General features: G+C 40.6%; 1 protein-coding gene and 1 long non-coding RNA gene across 6 annotated transcripts; one reads left to right on the top strand and one right to left on the bottom strand.

Annotated features, from left to right (window-relative positions):
• The first annotated feature begins 1,781 nt into the window (after positions 1-1,781).
• LOC309711188 (sodium- and chloride-dependent GABA transporter 3-like) lies at positions 1,782-21,031 on the top strand. Its single transcript, XM_082541313.1, has 14 exons — positions 1,782-2,291; positions 3,682-3,816; positions 4,314-4,451; positions 6,498-6,609; positions 6,727-6,859; positions 9,085-9,219; positions 9,410-9,513; positions 11,265-11,389; positions 11,515-11,627; positions 13,493-13,630; positions 13,730-13,832; positions 15,988-16,088; positions 18,965-19,135; positions 20,873-21,031. The coding sequence occupies exons 1-14, from the start codon at positions 2,156-2,158 to the stop codon at positions 20,972-20,974; spliced, it is 1,746 nt and encodes a 581-aa protein (XP_082397439.1). The 5' UTR covers positions 1,782-2,155; the 3' UTR covers positions 20,975-21,031.
• LOC309711198 lies at positions 2,831-10,813 on the bottom strand. 5 transcript variants are annotated; one of them, XR_014277898.1, is made up of 5 exons: positions 9,952-10,813; positions 9,388-9,483; positions 6,705-8,099; positions 5,228-5,313; positions 2,831-3,806 (listed from the first exon to the last, which is right to left on the bottom strand). It is a non-coding gene; the product is annotated as an uncharacterized lncRNA (long non-coding RNA). The 5 variants fall into 5 exon arrangements; XR_014277900.1 differs by lacking the exon at positions 2,831-3,806 and having other exon boundaries at positions 4,358-5,313; positions 6,705-6,861; positions 6,959-8,099; XR_014277901.1 differs by lacking the exon at positions 2,831-3,806 and having other exon boundaries at positions 4,358-5,313; positions 6,705-7,890; positions 8,034-8,099.
• Positions 21,032-23,028: the final 1,997 nt, after the last annotated feature.

Genomic DNA, 23,028 nt, shown 5'->3' with positions numbered 1-23,028 from the left:
AAACTGCCTATTCACTGTCAGATACTGTGAGAGGAGTACTACATGCATCACTGAAATATGGCTGCACTCATACTTTCAGATAGTACTTGGCTTATAACTTTTTGGCAGATAGAGACGTCTGGGTCTGAGTGCTCCAGAGAAAGGTGGAATTTCACTCTTTGTGATTGAAAAGCGGCTCAATCCTGAGCCCGGATGTTGATTGTCAGGATGCATCCAGAACTCTTTGGGTATTATTACCACTGAACCATCAACGTTGTGGGAAACGTCTTGTCTGGCTCTTGTACAGATGAGCCCTTCAACTTTTGCCTCACGTGTGATGAAGTTGCTGGAGAAACTAGCTGAAGGTTTAATAGAAACCTCTCTCAGCCCTCTGCAGTTCATATATCCCCTAAATTTAGGAGTGGATGAAGCAGTTATTTACCTGTTGAAGAGAGCTTACTCCTGTCTGCATAGTAACAGCTGATTATGTGAATCTGAAATCGATCGATCAACACAGACAAGTTGTGTTTGTGAAGTTTTAACTTGCCTTTGTGACAGGGTCAAGCAACAATACAGAGCCTAACTGCAGTGTGCACGGCTTTTGATAAGGAAGAATAAGAAGCACAGTATCATTTATAGAAATGTTATCTGCCCACTGTGGTCACAGAGCACAATGAGAACGTTCTGTCCTAAAGATCGCTTCTGCAGTCGACTATCTCGTGTGTTCAAATTATTTAAAGACAATACGTGATATTTTTGTAGGATCCTATTCAGCCAAGTCAGCTTGACACAGAGAGGGGCAGAATCCTTTCCATCACATCACTGAGAATAACCTTTTTGATTTCTTCAGTGCATTTAACACAGTCCAGTCACTGCTGGATAGTGTACAGCATACAGGTCATTTACAGGAAATGTCAGTGACTACCTGACAGACACACTGGATTATGTGAGATTGGGCAGTGCTCCGTCTGATTTGGTGGTGTGTTGTTCCCCAGCATGCAGCACAACGTGCCACTATTGTCGTCTTCTCAAGACTGGGTCTGTCGTCTTCTCAAGACTGGGTCTGTGCAGCCCCTAATCTGCTTTCTATAATACTACTATGGAGAAGTACCTGATATAACTGTAATTCAAAAATGCAGACTGCCTTTTTTTCACAATTTTATTTCACTGTTTTTAAAAACTTGTTTTAAGTTTTCTTTCTGTAAATGGGAACTATTTCATTGCATATTGTGCTATTACAGATAAATATTTCACATGTGCGTTTTATTGTCAATTAACAATCAAGAACACTCTATACAAGGCAAATGTTTTGTTAAAATTTACAATTAAGAGATGGTTTCATGAGTGAAAGTACAGTTTACAGCAGGGTACAAACACCGGTTACGCTCAAGAACAGGAAGGCCAGATTACTTTGCCAGAAACATCTAAAAGGGGCCTGCACAGTTTTGGAAAACATTTTTTGGGGACAGATGAAACCAGAATGAACTTGTATCAGAATGATGGAAGAGAAACAGGTAATGATCTGAAGCATGCCACATCATCTGTCAACATGTTATGTCAGCACTAAAAACAAAAAAACGAAAAAGACCAGTTAGACTCTCAAAGTAAAGTTTGTGTTACTTGATGAAGCATGTGTCCTTGGACCAAATCTATGACTGAGGTATTTTTTGGACCTCCACAGTGGCATCAGCAGTTGCACTGTGGGTTCTTGTAACCCAGCTGACTCTTTTCAATGTGGAGAAGTAGCTGCTCTACTCTGAGTCCCTCGCAAACGACTGAACTTCTCACCCTATCTCTGAGAGGCCATCCACCCTTTGGAGAAATCTCAAAAATACCAAAATGTTTTTAAGGCTCAAGTTGTGATTGGCCTGCTGACTTAAAATCCTCTCCTTGCACTGGCAGTGGTGTATCTGAGTTGTTTTAATGTTTTTAAAACCTCCGGCAAAATCAAAAAGCCCCATAGTCCCATGTTGTGTTACTGTGTAACTAACACACATTTTTAATCAGTAACTTTCACTGTCGCTTTTTAAGCTGTGGATTAAAAGACAGGAAAACTATAAACTATCACATATTTGATTGGCTGCTGCAAACTTCATTGGTTAAACAGACAGTACTGCCTCTACAGATAAATAAGGGTGTGTGCAGACAGTACTTGTCAGAGAACTGAGAAGCAAACATGGACATGCAGAGCAATGTGGAAAAGAGGGAACACTGGAGTAAGAAAAGAGAATATATCCTGGCATCTGCTGGCAATGTGGTGGGCCTGGGCAATGTGTGGAGATTCCCTTACCTTTGCTACAAGAATGGTGGAGGTGAGTATGTACAGATGAGCATAACCCTCTGTTTGCCTGCGTGTGCTTTTCTTATATCTACAATGAATAAATGAGCAGGAAAGAAGAGAAAATCTTCATATTGTGGTAACAAATAAAATGTGTATTATTTGAAATTAACTCCAGATCAATGTGTTATATCAGCCATTCCCAAAGTCAACAGTGCTCCAGCCCACTTAAAAAAACAATCACACCAATCTTAGATCTTCACTCCAATTACAACAAACAAGAGAAAATGATTTATTTTTTTGGTCAAAAAACATGAACAACACAGGCTGTTGGTTATAATTTGCTAATGCTACCCAGTCATGTGGAAAGTGTCAGGGCCGATGTGTGAGCTACCTGCCACTGGGGAACAAACTTCAATATAATATATAAACTTACAAGACCTTATGGCAGAAAGCCATAGTATTTAAAATGACATGAAAAAGGTATGGGCAATTAAAAGAAACACTGTAAACAACAAAATAGATATGGTAACACAAACACAATAAAACTGAAAAATATAGACCTTCAAATCTAGATATGAAGGGCAAACCGATTTAAACAGGCAGATAAAAAACAAAAGGATTTGAACTGAACGACAATGACTATAGAAGTCATTTTTGATAGCACTGTGGTCTGAGAATAGAAATGAAAAGCAGTTTTCCACATTCAGTATTAACTTGAGCCATGCGCCTGTTCATCTTAGCCGCTATGATGCCTGGCAGGAGCTTCCATGTGGTACTGAGGCAGGTTATTGGCTGGTAGTTAGCTGGGACAGGTCCTTTCTGGAGGTCCTTGGGGACCCGGACTGTTCGGCCTTCAGTTATCCATTCTGGGTCTGCTCATGGGTTAGCAGCTGGTTCATTTGTGCTGCCATACACTCATGGAGTGCAGTCAGTTTTAGCCAGTAGATATGAATCATGTCGGGGCCTGATGCTGTCCAACTCTTCATACTGGAGACCTGTTCTTGGATGTCTGCCACTGTGATGCTTACTGGACCCTGTTCAGAGAGGTTGCTGTGGTCTTCTCTTAGATCTACTAGCCACTGAGCATTGTTGTCATGGGTTGTGTCCTTCTCCCAGATGCTCATACAGCATTGCTCCATTTCCAGCCACGGTGGGGCTGTTCTCATATTGTTCCCTCACCACTGAGAGTACACCTTGGATGGTTCAGTGGAGTACAGCCTACAGTTTATTCTCCTTCTGTCTCTCGGCTGTATGGCAGTTTCTAAGGCCTCAGAAATGGACAGCTTGTTGAATTTCGTGGGCACTCTGTTCTTCATTGCACCGTTTTGCAGCTCCAGTAGTTTGCTAACTGCCTTCAGCACTGCCTTGATTTTTGTTATCTGTCTTTTTTCATCGTCTCTGATGTGTTCGTGTGTGTGTAGGTGCCTTCTTGTTGCCTTACCTTTTCTTTGCTGTACTGTGTGGCATGCCACTCTTCCTCCTGGAAACTGTGATTGGTCAGTACACACAGGAGGGCACTATCACCTGCTGGACCAAGCTCTGCCCGCTGGCACAGGGTAATGAGATCATTTCTGTTTAAATATTTACTTACAAATCCAGAGGATCTTAAAATGTTCTGTATGTGATGGGAATTCAGATTAAAAATATTAAAAGCAAAAAAAAGCTTAGGGTTAATTTAGGCAAAATAGAGTTTGTTTGTTTGTTTTGTTTTTTTGAGCCAGACCAGCCATGTGTTAATAAAACTGATGAATGCTGTAACACATTTACTTATTAAAGAATGAGGCTTAGTCCCAGTTTTCTCTGCAGGCTGTGGTAATAAGCAAAAAATATTTGTGACAGTGGTTTTGAACAATAATTTATATACTATATGCTTCATCTAGATTTTTTAACCTGCTTTCACTGGCTTACGACTTGCAGATGTAGCTGCCATATTTACTTCTTATTTTGCTTAACATTGACATGTTGTTGTTGTTTTTAGCTATATCAGTGCTCCGTCATATTACTGCTTAAACTGATTTATTTATTTAGTTTTTTGGATGCGTTCTCTCTTCAGGAGCTGGTTATTCTATCATCATGATCCAGCTATATTCCAGGGTCTACAGCATTGTTTTGGCCTGGGCCCTTCTCTATCTTGTTTACTGTTTCCGAGACCCTCTGCCCTGGGCTACCTGCAACAATTCCTGGAACACAGGTCAGATGATTTTTCCAGGCACCTTTTTTTCTGACATGCCCTCCCAAACTCTACAGCTAGGAAAACAGCTAGCCTATTTATATGCTCAAGCTATACCTTTCACCACAGAACAAGTCTCAATGCTTCAATGCTGTTTGAATGTGTTAGCAAACTGAGCTGTTAGATTGGACTTTAATCGGGTCAGCATAATGCATCCTCTCAGAATGGTGCAGGCAGCTTTAGAGGGCTGATTTAAGGCTAAACATTGATCAGGCATAATACTCTGACAGGTAAAGTGAATAACACTGATTATCTCTTCATCGTGGCATATGGTGGGATATGTTAAAGAGCAGAATTTTTTCCTCAAAGTAAACACGTTAGAAGCAGAAAAAAAAATCTGCCTGGAAAGGAACAGTAGTGAATCAGTGACAGGATCACGGGTGGCCAAGGCTCACTGATGCATGAGAGGAGTGAAAGCTGGCAGGTCAAACTGCACCCAAAAAGTTAATTCTAGTTCTCACAGAAAGGTGTCAGAAAACACAGAGCATCACAGTTTGTTGTGTATGAGGCTGCATAGCTGCAGACCAGTCTGGGCGCCCATACTGACCCCTGTCCACCACTTAAAGCACCAACAATGGGCACAAGTCTGCATTAGAACTGGACCACAGAGCAATGGTAGAAGGTTGCATGGTCTGATGAATTACAATTTCTTTTACATCAAGTGGATGGCCAGGTGCATCTGCCTCGCTTACCTCGGGAATCTTTGACAACATTTGACCTTGATACGAACCACCTACCCAAGCAGTGTTGCAGACCCCATACAGCCTTTGATGGAAACAGTACTCCCTGATGGCTGTGGTCTCATTCAGCGGGATAAGGCGCCCTGTCACAAAGCAAAAAATGGCTCAGGAACAGTCTGAGGAGCACAACAAAGAGTTTGAAGTGTTAAATTGCTAAAATCCCTCCAAAATACCCAAATCATCTTGCTACTTAGAGGACTTAAAGGATCTGTTGCTAACATCTTGGTGCACATACCACAACACACCATCAGGGGGACTCCAGGTCAGAGCTGCTTGACAATAAAAGAGCAACCAAAACAGTATCAGGCAGGTGGCCATAATGTTATGACTGAGTGATGTATGTATAGCTGCTTAAGCAGTGCATTGTTAAATGGTTGGTATTTCTACAATTTAGCCTCTGTACACCACCACTGTGGATTTTAAATCAAAGTGTCAAGACACGATTAAAGTGCAGACTTTCAGCTTTAATTCACAGGTTTTAACGGAAGAGTCACATTAATTGTTTCTGGCACTGATTCCAGGAGTTGAACTGGCGTTTGGTAGCTGTTCACTGGCACTCTCAAAACGAGAAAAGGGATGCTGACACAAGTCAATGAGGCCAGCATTAGGCTGAGCAACCAAAACAAACCTAACCTTCAGTAGTGACCCACTCGTATACATTCTTAAAAAGTAGGAATGCACCGGCACACCATGCTGTAAACCTGGAGGGTTTACAACAAGGCGTAAACCTTTACACCTTGTAAACACTTTGATTACTGTCAAGGACAGCAGGGTCAAAATAGACATCACCAGATATCCTCTGTTCAGATTCAACTAAATGTTGCACTAATTCACTGATTATAGGGGTTTTTTGGGTGGCTGCTGCTGTGGAGAAAGAGCAGGTTGTCAGAAGGCCGATGGTTCGATGCCTAGCTCTTACAGAACTTTTGTCAAAGTATCTCTTGGGAAGAGTTTAAAATCTGCCCTCCAATCTTGTTTGATTTAACAGCAGCCATGTACAAAGGCAAAAGACTTTGTCGCTGTCCAAATACTTATGGATTGAAGTGGATACTTCACATTACATTTCAATCACTTGTAACTGATTCCTTAAGTTTGATGTGAATATAAATACATATTTGCGCTGTGTTGCAGCCAGTGTCTTGAAACAAACAAATATATGGTTTTTGTTGTTTTGTCCAGATTCAAAAACACCCATCACTCTTTTATTCACCAATGTTACATTCAAACAGAGGAACTAACCATTACATCTCTGAACTGATGTCCACAGATAGATGTGTGGACATCACCTCTGCAAACCAGACTGCAGTACACAGTGGCAACGCGACAATAGACTGGAAACTGGGAAATCTCACAAAATCTTCAGTCTCAGAGTTCTGGGAGTGAGTCAGCTATTTTTACTTTTTTTCACATTACATTGCAGCTCATTTAACCAGAACTACACTATGTTCTTGTTAAATATTTATGCATAGCTAACCATCTCTGTTTACTCTCCACAGGAGACAAGTGTTGTCCATATCCGCAGGAATAGAGGAGCCTGGTGCAGTAAAATGGGAGGTGCTGCTTTGCCTCCTGGCCTGCTGGGTGGCCTGCTACTTCAGCATCTGGAAAGGCGTCCGCTCAGCAGGAAAGGTCTGTAAAGATGAAAAACCTATACTATGAAAATTTTCTGCAGAATGGGCAAAGTTTGTCAGAGGAAGAAAACAGAGAAGAGCCATTTGAGATACATACATACGATTTTCACTGGGAGTTGTCCAGATGTCCTCCTGTCTTTTTGTCAATGCCACTGTATCCAAACCAACATCGTAACAGGTTTCAAACCATCTTGTTCTTATAAATTGGCCATTGGTACTCCTCCGCTCCCAAGGAGTGGAAGATTTTCACTTTCATGGCCTCTCACTCTCTAGGATTGTGGTAAATGTTTTCTATATAGCGTTTTCTACTCTATTTGAGCACTCAGAGTGCTTTATACAACATCCCTTTTTCACATACAAGCATTTTTAAAGAAGTGCTTTCTATTTAATATTCACACTGATAAACTTATCGGAGAGCAACTTGGGGTTCAGTATCTAGGATATTGGTATATCTGTAGCAAGGATACTTGTATATAGACCAGAGTATCTGGGAATCAGACCATCCATTTTCCAATTAGTAGATGACCTGCTCCACCTCCTGACACGCCCGTTGTGTTTCGTGTCAAACAATGCACTGTGAACATGATCCAGACACCCTGTTATCTTCTCTCTGTTAAAGTTGATTTAAAATGGACTGAAGAGAAGTGGAAAACTGTTCTGTGGTCAGACGAATTCTAAACGGAAATTCTTTTTGGAAAACATGGACGCTGCATTGTTCTGAGCAGCAAGACAATACTAAACTGTGTGTGGCATCTACTACACCAGCATGACTTTGTAGCAGAAGAGCCTGGGTGTTGAACTCGCCTGCCGGCAGTCCAGACCTTTCACCAACTAAAAACATTTCCTCACAAAAGAAAAACAAACATTACAAAGTGGACTCAAGAATGCTGAGCAGCTAGACTCCTGTATAAGACAAGAACGGGACGACATTCCTCTCCCAAAATCCAGAATCTAGTCCCTCAGCAGGTGCTTCATCTTTTTGTTCACCCGTAGTGTAGTGTCTTGTCAATGGTGGTATTATTGACATGACTATGGATGTAACAATAAATCAATCAATCTTTCAGATCATCAAACAAATCTTATTATTAGACAAAGATAACCAGAGTAAATAGAAAATGCAGTGTATAAATGATTATTTCATTTATTAAAGGGGAAAAAGCTCTCAAACCTACCTGGCCCTGTGTGGAAAAGTTATTGTGCCCCGCTCGTTCTGATTATTCCCACGCCCGATGAATCACCTGTTTGATAAAATGACATAGACTATAAAAAATCTCCAAAACCAACGCATCATGCCACAATCTAAGAAACACCTGAGCTCACAGACACTGACATCTATAAGTCTGGAAAAAGTTTACAAAGCCATTGCTAAGGCCTTAGTTACCATGGTGAAACCAATTAACCGAATACTGAGAAAACTTGGAACAGTGGTGAATCTTCCCAGGAGCTGCCTTCCATCCAAAATTACCTCAAGAGCACAATGAAGGCTCATTTGGGAGGTCAAAAAAGAACCCACAAAAACATCTGAAAAACTGCAGGCTTCACTTGTCTCAGTTAAGGTCAGAGTTCATGATTCAACAGTAAGAAAGAGACTGGGGGAAATGGATCCATGGGAGAAATCCAAGAAGAAACCACCGCTGACCAAAAAGAACACAAAGGCTCATTTGCCAAAAAATAACTTGGTGACTGACTTTTGGGAAAATATTCTGTGGACTCATGAGACAGAAGCTGAACTTTTTTGAAAGGTTTGACTCTGTTACATGTGACATAAAACTAACACAGCATTTCATTAAAAGAACATTGTACCAACAGTTAAACATGGCGGTGGTAGTGTGATGGTCTGGGGCTGCTTGCTGCTTCAGGACCTGGATGACTTGCTGTAATCGATAAACATCCTAAGTGATTTCTGTCTAACATTCACACTCTTTGCTCCTGTTTATACATATTGGGAGATTGTGGTCATTGCTCTTGAACTTTGAAGCAGACTGAGATAGTGTATTGCTATTGTTGAGAGTATCATACAAAAAAAGGAAACAAACAGGGAGTTAGGAGACTGGAAACTGTGTGCAGACTCCAGGTCTCTACAGTTAATATATGGAAACAGAAAAAACAAAAAACAAATGACTCAACAAATGAATAAAAATAATGTTGATACAAGCGGGAAAATGAAATACTACAGGATATTTCCTCATTCTGCCAAACAAAATGATTTCTGTTTGCTTTCAGGTGGTGTATTTCACAGCTGTTTTCCCTTATGTGATGTTGGCCATCCTGCTGGTCAGGGGATTGACACTGCCAGGTGCCTGGGAGGGCGTGGTCTACTACCTGTATCCAGATCCTTCTCGTCTGGCAGAGCTTCAGGTGGGGAAACCTTTGAACTTGTTCGAGATACGGCATTTGTGAAAGGACTTTTATTGTTTTATTGTATAATGCTTTAATCCTGGAAAGTTAAACCTTTTACTTGCGATCGGTTGTGCTGCAAAGTAATAACATCTCTGTGACTGCATGATATAGTACTGATGACTTTACGTGTTTTCTAATCTTTAATCAGGTCTGGATGGATGCTTGTGCTCAGGTCCTCTTCTCGTATGGTGTTTCATCAGGGAGCTTGATCACACTGGGCAGCTACAACAGAAAACACAACAACTGTTACAAGTAGGGATGGGTATCGTTTAGGTTTTATCCGATACCGGTGCCAAATCGGTACTTTTGAAACGGTGCCGGTGCTCAAACCGGTGCTTAAAGAATGGAGAACACAAAATTGGTCCAAAAACCTCTCATGTTCAGCTGTTTTTTGTAAAAAGATAACAATGTTAGCCTTTTCTGCAGCTATGGGGCATATATGGTATCACTCTTGGCTGGAAGCAGTGCTTAAACAATGGAAAAAACACAAACTTTGTCCAAAAACCTCTCATGTTTAACTGTTTTCCACTTTTTCTTTGGTCTTTTTAGCCTTTTTGGCCAGGGTGAAGGGAGTATCTGCCATCAAACAAGAAGACAGCCGCATGTAGCTATGATGATGTTTGCTAGTTCACCTTACATGCATTAATGTAATAACGTGGTTAGCCTACTCAACGTAAATTAGCTACTCACGCAGAGAAGAACGGCTGCTGCTGCCACCATCATCCGTCATCATTTCTGCTACACTGGCAGGGCTAGGGGCCAGGACTCTCCTCTTCGTGTTTTTGGGGGATGTTGCATAACAGGCAACCCACCCGCAGTAGATGTGCTCGGTGTGAGGTCTCGCAGCAAGCTATCAAATACGGCGCATTTCTGGGCTTTTAAAAAAAACGCTATGCATCGCCAGGTGTTTCATCGGATTTGAGGTGTTACCTCCTTTGACAGTATCACAGTATCAGCTTAAAGCACTTGTTGCAGGCTGCTGAGTTTGCATCTTTTGCTGTGAAGTACAGCCAGACTTTTGACCGCTTCGCCTTGGACATTTTTAATCTGTAGCTCTGCTCTAACAGAACGTACGTACCTGGCCCCGCCTACTATCCTCGGAAACGTAAAATGATTGGCTAGAATCTAAAGTGTATCACAGCTCAGGAAAAAAAAGCACCGAAATAAAGCACCGAAATGTGCGCTGCTTTTCGGTCTGGTTACTACCGTTTATGTCAGAACCGGTGCCATGATGGCACCGGACACCGGTACCCATCCCTAGTTACAAGTAAATAATGTGTACCACAAGCTGCCGACGGGCCCATTCCACAAGCGTTCTTCGAATGACTGTAACTCAGTTAATGTTTAAGCTAGAGACAAAATTCTAATGGTTTTGGAAAGAAGAAAAGACGAGCCCAGCAGTGATGTTTGTTGGAACATGGTAGCACTGCTCCAGAGTCCAGTGACCATAAACGGAGCCAGTGGTTCACTACATGAGCACCGCACTTAATGTTACCTTCGGCAAATGCTTTGCTGCACAGAATCTGGGTTTCAATACAGTTCATGTTGTACATAGAAAGACAAATGAGATGTAGGTGTATATCATGCTACCGTCCAGGTCAAGTCTTCTTCAGAGAAGACTGTGCATATTTCAGCAATGCAATAATAAACTGCATAATGCTGCTATTCCAACACAATGGCTTGATAGTAGAACTGGCCTGCCTGCAGTCCACACTTTTGACCAGCTGAAAACATTTAGAGCATCTCTAAATAAAAACAGGACAAAGCAGAGCCAGGATTGCTGAACAGAAAGGATGCTGTATCAGACAAGAATGGGACAACATTCCTCTCCAGCAGCTGCTTCTCAACTCACAGACGCTTATGGATTGCTACACTGTAGGAAGCGTCAACCTGTCCCTTTTTTTGAGGGACAGTGAAGTGACCACTGTCATCAAATACTCTTACACTGTGTGTGTGTGTGTGTGTGTGTGTGTGTGTGTGTGTGTGTGTGTGTGCGTGCTCAGGGACAGTCTGTGGTTGTGTGCGCTGAATAGTACCACCAGCTTTGTTGCCGGGTTCACGGTTTTCTCAGCTCTGGGCTTCATGGCCTATAAACAGGGAATTCCTATTAACATGGTGGTGGAATCAGGTAGGAGAAGCTTTTGTATTTAGAAATTTTGTATTTTATCTTAACTGTCACAAATTTGTTGCAAACGATATGATACAAGTCAAACAGAGGCAACAGATATGTGAATGACTCTCATGTGCTCCCAGGCCCTGGGCTGGCATTCATTGCATTTCCTCAGGCTGCAGCCATGATGCCAGTTCCTCAGCTGTGGGCAGCATGCTTCTTCTTAATGCTCATTTTGTTGGGGATTGATACAGTGGTAAGGTAAAACTCTCACATGCTATTCCCCCAAAATCTTTTTGTTTAACTTACCAAGACTTGTCACCGCTGCTCATACTTTGCTACTCAGGATTTTCTTGTTTGAATAATGACACCACTTAAAGAGCACTTCATAACATCACACTGACTTATGAAACTCCTAAAAATCCTGTTTGATTTTTTTCCCTCACCCTCTTATTCTACCTACATATTTAGTTGTCATAGTAAACTAAATGGATACTTTAAAAAAGGGCCCTTTTCTGGCTTGATTAGATAAGTACAGTGAAGACTTGACAGGAAAGGAGGCAGAAAGAGGAAGACATGTGGCAAAGGGTCTAAAAAAGGTTTTATGTATCAGGACACAAAAAAATTGTTCAAGTCAATTCAATTCAATTTTATTTATAAAGCGCCAAATCACAACAACAGTCGCCTCAAGGCGCTTTATATTGTAAGGTAGGCCCTACAATAATACATACAGAGAAAAACCCAACAATCGAATGATCCCCTATGAGCAAGCACTTTGGCGACAGTGGGAAGGAAAAACTCCCTTTTAACAGGAAGAAACCTCCGGCAGAACCAGGCAATATTATCTGGTCCTTACCAGGATCTAAAATTATCATGAGCAAGATTTTTAGAGATTATACCATGTAATTATCAGTTCAACAAAAACAAAACGGAGCACCTTGCCCCTAACCAGTGGTTGGACTTTAAGACACTTTTGCATAAATGAATGTAAACCTCAATGAGCTGACCTGCTGTAAAAAGACTGGGCCAGAATTCGTCCACAACGATCTGAGACTAATAAAGTCATACGTAAAAAAAAATTACTTCAATTGCCAAAGATGTTCCAAAAGCTAACTTGTTATGGGGTCCACTTAGTTTTTGTTAAATAAATTATTACACTGTGTTTCATGCTGTGTCGTTCATCTGAGGTTGTATTTATGTTATTTCGATTCCCGTCAAGCACCGGATAACTTTTCCTATGTTCTGATACCTAAAACCTTAGAAATGAAACACTTTGGTCTCTCTCTTATTATTTTGTCCAGAACTGATAATGCAACAATATACAAACTGAACTGTGGTTTACTGTCAGAGCTTGTGACAGTGGATGCACATGTATTTAATTTTTCTTGTTCCAATGCAGTTCAGACAGTATCCATACAAATCCGAAATCCTTCTGTAGTAACAGGGTTGAGAGGAATGACAGCTGAGTTTAGGAGGTGCCATACAGACACAATATGACTTCTGTAGTTCAGACACCAGTAGTGTTCTGTTGAGATGTTGTTACCATGCATCTGAGCTCAGCAGCTTCCCAGTGCTGTAATTAGCTGAGTGTTTGTTAAACACCATCATTTTTGTGGGCATTTTTAAGCATGTAGGGCTCCTTCACCTGAAACCTTCTGGTATCATTCGTCATTTCTCTTCCACTACTAAAGTAAGACCTCGTGTTTACAAGTGTGAAGAAAAGAAGAGTGATTGAATATCCAGCCAGCATTATGACAGAAGCTTGCTGATGGCGAGCAAAAGGACCTGAACATGGTGCAACATGCTAAGGGACATTTCATTAAATATTAGTAGGGATGTATGTATATGTATACTTTTGACTCAGTGTGCATTAAAGAAAATCCAAAATGAATCTTTGAAGTCATTAAAGATGTATGCTGTACAATCATTCGATCCTGGAAAAACAAAAGCTCAAGAAATGATTAAAAGCCCCAAATTACCATGGCTCTCATGCCCGTGGATCTAAACTGTATTCTCTTTCATTGTTGTCTTGACCCATAAAGAAGAAAAACCATCCTTGACTTTATTCTCCTTCATTGTCATTTATAATGTTTTTTTTTCAACCCTGTGTGTGTGTGCTAGTTTACAGGCTTGGAGACTATAACATCATCAGTGATTGACATGTTCCCAGGACAGATGCGCAGACCTTGGCGCAGAGAAGTCTTCCTCATAGTCTTCTGCTTAGTCTGCTTCATCATACAGATCTCCCTCACCACTCAGGTACGGCACAGGACAGCTAACATGCAACAGATTTACATAGGAGTCGAAATACACCTTTCAGTGTATATGTACACTATGTCACTGTGGTCTGTTGTCCAGGGAGGAGTCTATCTGTTCCAGCTAACCGACCACTATGCTGCTAATGGAGCGTGTATATTATTCGTGGGTCTGCTCCAATGTGGGGCTGTTGGCTGGGGCTTCGGTAAGTCCTGAATTCCTCGCTATTAGCCTTTGTTATCAGGAGGCAGAAAATACACAAAGGGCTGGATTTAAATTGTAAATAGGTAACCAGAGTTAGCATTAAATTAAACACCTCAGTCTTCACTGAGGTTTTTGGCTTTAAATTATAGTTTAGGAGAATCTTTCTTTTGGGGACAAACATATTCTGATTTTGAGAGTGAGAGTAAAAATTAAATACCACTGTCATGTCAGTGTGGTCAATCTAAAGCTATAGTTCGTTTACAGAACCTAAAGAAGGCTTTGGTACTGAAAACATTTATTAATAATTCTTATTTCAAACCTTTAAAGGCTCATGAACTGCATCAAGGAGCCTGTTATAGTCAAGACCACATATTTTTGAACAGTGATGCAGTTTTTGTGATATTGCGTCTTTGTACTCCACTGTGGTGGATTTTAAATCAAGCAATCAAGATGTGATTGAAGTGCAGATTTTCATCTTTAACTCAAGGGGGTTAACAAAAGCACTGTATTAACTGTTTAAGAAGTATAGCCAGTATTATAAACAGTCTTCCTTTTTCACTGGATCAAAAGAACGTGCGTAACTGACAGACAAGAAAAATGTTTTCACAACATTTAACCAAGGCAACAACACTCATGAGGCATTGTTATGGAAGGGGGTGTATGGCTGCCAGTGGAAGTGGGTCACTGGTGTTTGTTGGTGATGTGGCTCCTGATAGAAGCAGCAGGATGAACTGTTGCAGGCCTGTACTCTGCTCACATTTAGACTAATGCTGCAACACTGAGCAAAGAGAGCAACCCAAAAGTTTCTCAAGGTAAATAAGTGGGATATTCCTCAAGAAAAAGAAAAAACATGCAATTAAAATAATAGCACATAGTAAGAAATTAAAAAACAATTTTTCTTTTTGTTCATTTTTGCCTTTTGTCACCTCATCTAAACCCAAAAACAGCAACTGATGTTGTCCACAATAAAGATCTAATGGAGTATTTCAAGTGAGGAAACACAATTTGGTCTCTTTCTATTTACACAGTGTTCCAGAAAGTTTGCACCTAAAAATCTCATAAGCCCACATTTAACTCACAACAGAATACTGAAAACATGTTTAAACTGAGGAGAGCAGCTGCTGCACTTTTATTAGAGGACTGCTGCTGATAGAGGATTGTAGCGTCTCTACAGTCGTGGCCCTTCTTTGTTAGTTTTCATTTCATGATGCTCCAAATGTTTTTATTAAGTCAGAGGTCTGAACTGCATGCAGGCCAATTCAGCACCCAGACTCTTATGCTATCAAGCTTTTACTATTGTACTTGTGATAATGAGACAAATAACATTCCCAGTGAGCAGAAGCAAAGAGCAGCAGACAGTTTTTAAAGGTCTATTGGTTAAACAGTAAATAATGGGAGTTAATGAAAGGGCACAGGAGGAGATCCTCAGCTCCACAGATTTATACTCAGGGAGTCAGAGAGAACACACAATGTCAGCAGGGCAGAGTGAAATAGGTTTAATAGAGGCTGCCTTATTTAAGGGAGCTGTGCAAACATAATCTTCCGGGGTTGTAATAAAACCAGGTGAGAAGTTGACAAGGAACTGAAGGAAACGAGAAAAGTCAAGGTTACTTCCTCAACACATGTAAAAATCTCAAGGAATGAATGAATGATAAGGAATCATTGCATTCTTTTTTTTTCATTTTACACAGACTTCCAACTTTTTTGGACTTGGGGGTTGTATTTTGGAACCTTTGAACGTAACTGGGCTTTGTATACAAATGGCAGCAAATCCTAAAGAGTCAATTCAAATTAGTTAAATTAAGTTTGCACTTCTTCAATCACATCTTGTTTGACTTACAGTCCACAGTGTTTGCATACAGAGGAAAACACAAAATAAAACAACGTGTTACTGTCCAAAACCTTTGGACCTAACTGTACATAAAGTCCTTTGGTAGGTAATATAATATAATATGATATAATGTAATATGTTATACCAATACATTTCTCTACAATTGCATTAACATACAGCAAAACTGCATAAGGGAAACTGCAAAAGGATCCTTTTTGATAAATTTACTTTTAGTTTCACTGTCATAATTCCAATACATGCTCTTACTTGTAAAAGTTTTAAAGAATTAAAGTTTAGTTTAAGAATTGTTTTGTACGTCATTCAGGGGCTGAACGGATGTGCGATGTAGTTGAAGATATGACAGGACACAGGCCATCGGTATTCTTCAAGCTGTGCTGGCGTTACTTCACCCCCCTGATCTCTGTGGTGAGTTACACATTGTTAAGATCTGCAGGAGTGACATTTTTTAAGCTACTTATTAAAACATTTATTTGCAGCTGATTCAGGATAGATGTTACAGAAGGCAAAGCCTGTCGTTTTAAGGGTGATCTAGCCATGGTTTATTGCACAGTGCCTGTATACTAGACAACATGGTCCAGGAGTGTGTCTGTTTGCATTGTTCACTGAGCAGTGCTACATCATTAGACAGAGGTTCAGCTGCTTTGAGTTGTAGTTCATTTAAAGGTTTTAGTGGCAACAGCTGTGAAGATGAAGATGGCCCCAACGCTGCCAGTCAGGAAGAATTTGATTTTGTGCCATTGATGAACTTAGGAAACATGTCTAGTTTGTGTCTCAGAGAAGTTAGGACTGATTACAAATCTCATGTACTACCCTCTGTTGTCTCAACAATGCTATAAATAGCTGGAAGCCAAAATTTGCACTCCCACAGTGGACCTCAGCTGTGCAGTTTTATGCAATAACTGTCGGCATGTGATGTGAAAATGAGTAAAGCAAATCAAATAATTTTGGTTTGGTTGGTGTTTCTACAGATTTTATTGTTATCAAAACAATCATGTCTGAGGTTTGTCCAAATGTGGTGTTTCTAACTGGCACATATTGTCCAGTAATGATTTTCTTTTAGTGATGGAAACTAGATTGTGAAAATTTTAATCCCGGTAACATAGATTGTGTTAAGTGTAGGCTGTGTGCAGGCAGGAGTGGTAGTAGGAGGACCCAATGTGCAGACACTCGGAGACGGAACGTGAACTCGAAACATCAGTACAACCATTATAGCCCAAATTTTAATAATATGTATGCATTAAGTGCATAGTAATTACATAAATTGCAAAAAAAAACGCAATAAACTACAAAAAAAATTAAAATCGTTTTGGTTTTTTTTAACATATATTTCTAGTTAAAGAAACTTAAGAGGCTTATCCCTCAAAAAAGTTGCACAAACTAGTTTCCTACCACAGGAAATTTATTTTAAGTGTCTTCATAGTTTTATTTTTGAAATACACCAATTTTCATATACTACAGGAAAAACGAAAATAAATATTATAGTGCAAATTTGCAAAAAAGCAGCATATGCATCAAAATAAATTATTTCCAGCAGTGCAATTTGAGTCCTAAGCATCCCAGAAACGACACAGAAAGTCATAAAGTCAAACATAAATTTTAAAAACAAGTATAGGCTCATGAGGCCCTGATGGTAAAAAACTACATTTACGCAAAATGACGTCACTTCCGGTTTCGGGCAGGTCATGGCGGACATGCGATAGTTCACGCTGATGGACGTAGGAAGTGTTATGAACAGCTGATGGATCGGCAAAGCCTGTTTCTGGAATATTATGTTTTTGCTGCTGCAAGTGCTTTTTATGCAGTTTTTGCAAAGCTATATGTGGAAGGAAACGGTGACCTAGGACAAGCTGATGGCATAAGATGTAAGTACAACTCCTCCGGTTTCATATGCAAAAAAAATTATTGCGCTACCTTACGTGGTTGCAGTGCTACAGGGATTTAAAAATAGTTAAGTAAAACAGAGCGTGCCCGCTCCGACCAGCTCTAAAGGGTTAAATACACAGAGGGAGCAATCAGGGAATAGGTAACAGGATGGAAACACAGCTGGGGCAAATCAGGCCTAATGAGACAAAGAAAGCAAAACCAGACGCATTTACATAAGACATGGACTTTCAAAGTAAAACAGGAAACATAACACAGACTGAGCTTACAGACACAGACTCACAGGCAGGCACTACAACAGAGGGAACAGAGACGTGGGACCAGGGCAGACACAGACACTGACTGGACACGGGGATGTAGCAACTGAGGATTACACAGAGACATAAACCATAAGACAGAACTCTAACAAAGACCAGAAATGATAAATAATATAATAAACTCAAAACACTGGGTCAACGACCCAGGCATCCTAACAGATTGCCTTTGGATCAGTTCAGTGTATAACACATTGCAGGGTAATAGACAAAATATAATATTATATTTGTAATTTAAGTAGAATTTGTATAAAGAACACGTGAGACTTTTTGTGGATTTGCTGCACGAGCAACACAAGAGCTGCTGTTCACCAGCAGCTGTAAACCTGGAGATAAGACAAAGAATGATGGAACTGATAAGCCAGCTTGTAACATTCAAAAAAAGGACCATTTGTGTCTTGAATGTTTCATTTTGATGATTTGGGCTCATAGCTAATAAAAATCAGGAACTCACTATTTCATTATATTAGAACATTACATTTTGACTTTGAGTAAATTGGTGTTCAAACAGCATGTATAGCATGTTTCTCTCTGTCCAGCACACAGAGCAGGGTAAACCCCAGAAGATCAGTGCTAAAAATGCTGGCTGTTCACAGTTTGCTGTATTCATGGAAATTTGACTGGAAAGGGAAAGTATATTAGGAAAAGGTGTACAAAACACAGGAAGGATCGCAGCCGAGAGGGCTGGTGACAGAGCATCAAGAGCCACCACACAGAGATTTTCAGGAGAGGAACTACAATTGTCACATTCTTAATATCAAGCTACTCGTGAGGCAGAGATGATGTCAGAAGATGGTGACTGACTGTTGCTCAGAGGCCCAAAGTCATCTTGTCCTCAGGCTTAACATTTAAGATGGAGAACCATATGACTGCATGCATACAACTAGTATAGTAGCATGTTAAAAACGAAAGAACATTTAATTAAAAGATAAAGAAGTAAAGGAAAAATCATGATTAAAAACAGTGTCATTTCTGAATGAAAAGTTGCACATGTTGGTTGCTAAGGAAACAATTCTTCTATACTATCTGTTCATATGCTTGATGATATTAGTGCTGCCTGTTTATTCTTCTATTACTTCCTTAAAGGTTTGCTTCGTCGGCTTCTTTCTGGACTACCAGCCCCTGACATCCAACGAAGGCTACATGTACCCAAACTGGGCCTACCATCTGGGCTGGGTCATGGCCCTCTCCTCTGTGGTTGTAGCACCCATCTGGGCTGTTAGCAAGATCTGCCTCAGCAAGGACCCCCTCAGAAAGGTAACAGCACTGATACAATTCTGACTTTTCTTTCCGGCGATATATTTATGAAACTTTCAACATAAACTAATAAAAGAAAAACCTTCTGATAACATCTCTGTCCAAAGTCACATTTGAGGAAAAAGGCATAATCACTAGCAAATCATTTCATTTCATGGGTGCAGGTATTCATTGTGACTTGCCCAAAGGAAGAAGGGGCCCAGTGTGATTTATCACTTTGAAGTGATGCCACAGCCTACGACAATTAACAACTGACAGTGGATTACTTTAATGTTCAAGAAGTCATAAAAATTGGTGTCTTCTAAAGCAAGTTCTAGTTCTGATCCCTCTGTACTCATTAATCTGTTGTATAATGTCAAATACGTTTTATGATTAAAAAATAAACAATTAAATTAAATTTTATTTATATAGCGCCAAACCACAACAACAGTCGCCTCAAGGCGCTTTATATTGTAAGGTAGATCCAACAGTAACACACACAGAGAAAAACCCAACAATCATGCGAGCCCCAATGAGCATTCACTTTGGCGACAGTGGGAAGGAAAAACTCCCCCTTTAACAGGAAGAAACCTCCGGCAGAACCAGGCTCAGGGAGGGGCGGGGCCATCTGCTGCGACTGGTTTGGGTGAGAGAAGGAAAACAGGATAAAGACATGCTGTGGAAGAGAGCCAGAGGTTAATAACAAGTATGATTTAGTGCACAAATATGCTTTAAAACAATACTTATGTTGCCACCATGGTGTGCCTCAGTTTAACACTGAAAACTGAACCTGTCCATCACAGCCCCTGTGATGCAAACTGCTAATTTAAAGCTTATAGCTGGGGTTAGGGTCGGGTTGTAGATCATCTACTACATGTAAGGTTGCTGGTTCAATCCCTGGCTCCTCTGGTCTGCATGCTAAATATTCTTGGGCAAGATACTAAGTCCAAGTTGCTCCCCAATGCATCCATTAGAGTGTGAATGTGTGTGAATGTTAGATAGAAAGCCCATGTGTAGAAAAAGCATAGAAAAAAGTGCTCGTGTGAATTGGTGAATGAGACAAGTGCTTGTTGGCCCTGTTGTGCTCAGGTAGAGTAGAAAAGTTTAAGAACCAATTGCCATTTACAGCCTTTTCTTATTTATGGAACTTTACAAATACAAAACTGGATGCAAAATCTGACATCTAACACAGGATTTGTGCACAACAAAGTACCAGCTTGAGACAAATACTGCCTGGGCTTTCATGCTGTAGCCATTTTGCACACTTTCACTGAGCAGTGCCTTCTCAGGTGGCTTTGGCTCAGAAGATAGAGCATGTTGTTTCAGGCCAGACCATTCTCACTCCCTAGGCGGGAGAACGTGTTGTTCAGGCAACTGTTGTTGTTGCGCATATAAATAACATTGAATTGAAAAATTGAATTGAAAGATCAGTGCTTCGGTCCTTGTCAATAAGACAGTGTGACTTAAAATCTAAAGATTGGCTTGAGTCCCCAGTAAGAGTATGAAAGCATTTGCTTTGACATTTCCATAATTGCACCCAGTTAATAATGGATGGTTCCCATTTCTGTATCTCCCTCCCCTCCAGGGTCACAGTCTGCTTCCATGTTCATGCCATCACTGACAGTTTTCATCAGTGAGCTTCACCTGCTTCATTGTTTTCATGCTTGTCCTGCCAGAAATCAACATCGTTTTCTATATTTTACATCTCTTTGACCATCTTTCTCTTTGTCTGGTTGTCATTTTTATTTTCCCCAACAGCTTGTGATCGATATCTGGAGCCCTGTTGATGCCCCCACGGTGAGACCAGAAGATATCCAAAATGAATTAGAGATTAAAGCAGTGTCACTTACTGAGATCTGAGTAGAGAGAGTATTTCTGATGGACAACATATTAATCTATGTATTCATATTCTTTACTTAATAAATATTACTAGAAAATAAAGCTTTGACATTTGAGTGCTCAGATAAATCTGCGTCTTGGTCATTTACCCTTGTAATAGCACTTGCAGCACCTTCTTTAATAATGAGGGGAAAGTCTGATGACTGTCTTTTTGGCACTTATTACTAGGGATGGGTATCGTTTAGGTTTTATCCGATACCAGTACCAAACCGGTACTTTTGAAACGGTGCCGGTGCTCAAACGGTGCTCAAACTGGTGCTTAAAGAATGGAGAACACAAAATTGGTCCAAAAACCTCTCATGTTCAGCTGTTTTTTTGTAAAAAGATAACAATGTTAGCCTTTTCTGCAGCTATAGGGGATTTATGGCATCACTCTTGGCTGGAAGCAGTGCTTAATCGATGGAAAAAACACAAACTTTGTCCAAAAACCTCTCATGTTTAACTGTTTTCCACTTTTTCTTTGGTCATTTTAGCCTTTTTGGCCAGAGTGAAGGGAGTATCTGCCATCAAACAAGAAGACAGCCGCATGTAGCTATGATGGTGTTTGCTAGTTCACCTTACATGCATTAATGTAATAACGTGGTTAGCCTACTCAACGTAAATTACACACGAACAACATTAAGCTACTCACGCAGAGAAGAACGGCTGCTGCTGCGATCAACATCCATCATCATTTCAGCTACACTGGCAGGGCTAGGGGCCAGGACTCTCCTCTTCGTGTTTTTGGGGGATGTTGCTAACTCCGGTCCGATAACAGGCACCACACCCGCAGTAGATGTGCTCGGTGTGAGGTCTCGCAGCAAGCTATCAAATACGGCGCATTTCTCGGCTTTTAAAAAAACGTTATGCGTCGCCAGGTGTTTCATCAGATTTGAGGAGTTACCTCCTTTGCACAGTATCATAGTATCAGCTTAAAGCACTTGTTGCAGGCTGCTGTTTGCATCTTTTGCTGTGAAGTACAGCCAGACTTGTGACCGCTTCGCCTTGGACATTTTTAATCTGTAGCTCTGCTCTAAAAGAACGTACGTACCTGGACCTGCCTACTATGCTTTCAAAGGTAAAATGATTGGCTAGAATCTAAAGTGTATCACATCTCAGGAAAAAATAAAGCACTGAAATGTGCGCTGCTTTTCGGTCTTGCTTTTCCGTTTATGTCAGAACCGGTGCCATACCGGTACCCATCCCTACTTATTACACATTAGAACACTGGAAGTGGATTTACCTTAACATCAATTAATTTACATTCCTGAATCTTTGTCTAGTTCACAGAGATGAGAAATACCAGCCCAGTAAATATTTAATTGGCATATTTTTTTTTTTTTAGTGAAAAATAGTTTCTGCAGCAAATTCTCTTGAGGTGTCTCAGCTACTGCTGCCTCTTCTTATGTCACTGAACCGCTCTGACTTCAACCTAGGGGCCAGCAGAATGTGGTGCTGCACATACCATGTGCAGAGACGTGTACATGCATGCAAAAGATTATAGGCATACCTAGGTGGCTCCAATCTCATCAGATAAACCACTCCCACTGTGAACCAATGGATGGCCAGTTTCCACTCTCCCAGTCTTCATGCTCACTGGTCTTAAGTTGCACTTCCTCACAACAATGAGAGTTCAACATTTAGTTCAGAAGACATAACAAAAGTAACAGTTGAATTTAATTCTATTCAGTTCAATTTTATTTATATTGTGCCAACATTTGCCTCAATGGTCTTTATATTGTAAGTTACAGAGCCTTTAATAACACGGAGAAAAATACACCAAATATCAAATGGCCCCTTATGAGCAAGCACTTTGGCAACAGCAGGAAGGAAAAACTCCATGCAGCATATGGTCACCTGCTCACCCACTGAGCTAAACCGGCACCACTAGGAAAAACTCCTTTTTAACAGGAAGAAACCAGAACCAGGCTCGAGGAGGGGTTGCCATTTGCTGAGAATGGTTGGGGGTGAGGGGGAAATGACTGACCCAGACACGCGGTGGAAGAGAGCCAGAGATAAATAATAACTAATGATTA

Source organism: Aulonocara stuartgranti (genome assembly GCF_965226115.1).
Source record: "Aulonocara stuartgranti genome assembly, chromosome: 7".
Taxonomy (NCBI): domain Eukaryota; kingdom Metazoa; phylum Chordata; class Actinopteri; order Cichliformes; family Cichlidae; genus Aulonocara; species Aulonocara stuartgranti.
The sequence above is the reverse complement of the archived record's forward strand: the minus strand, read 5'-3'. Positions and strand labels throughout refer to the sequence as shown.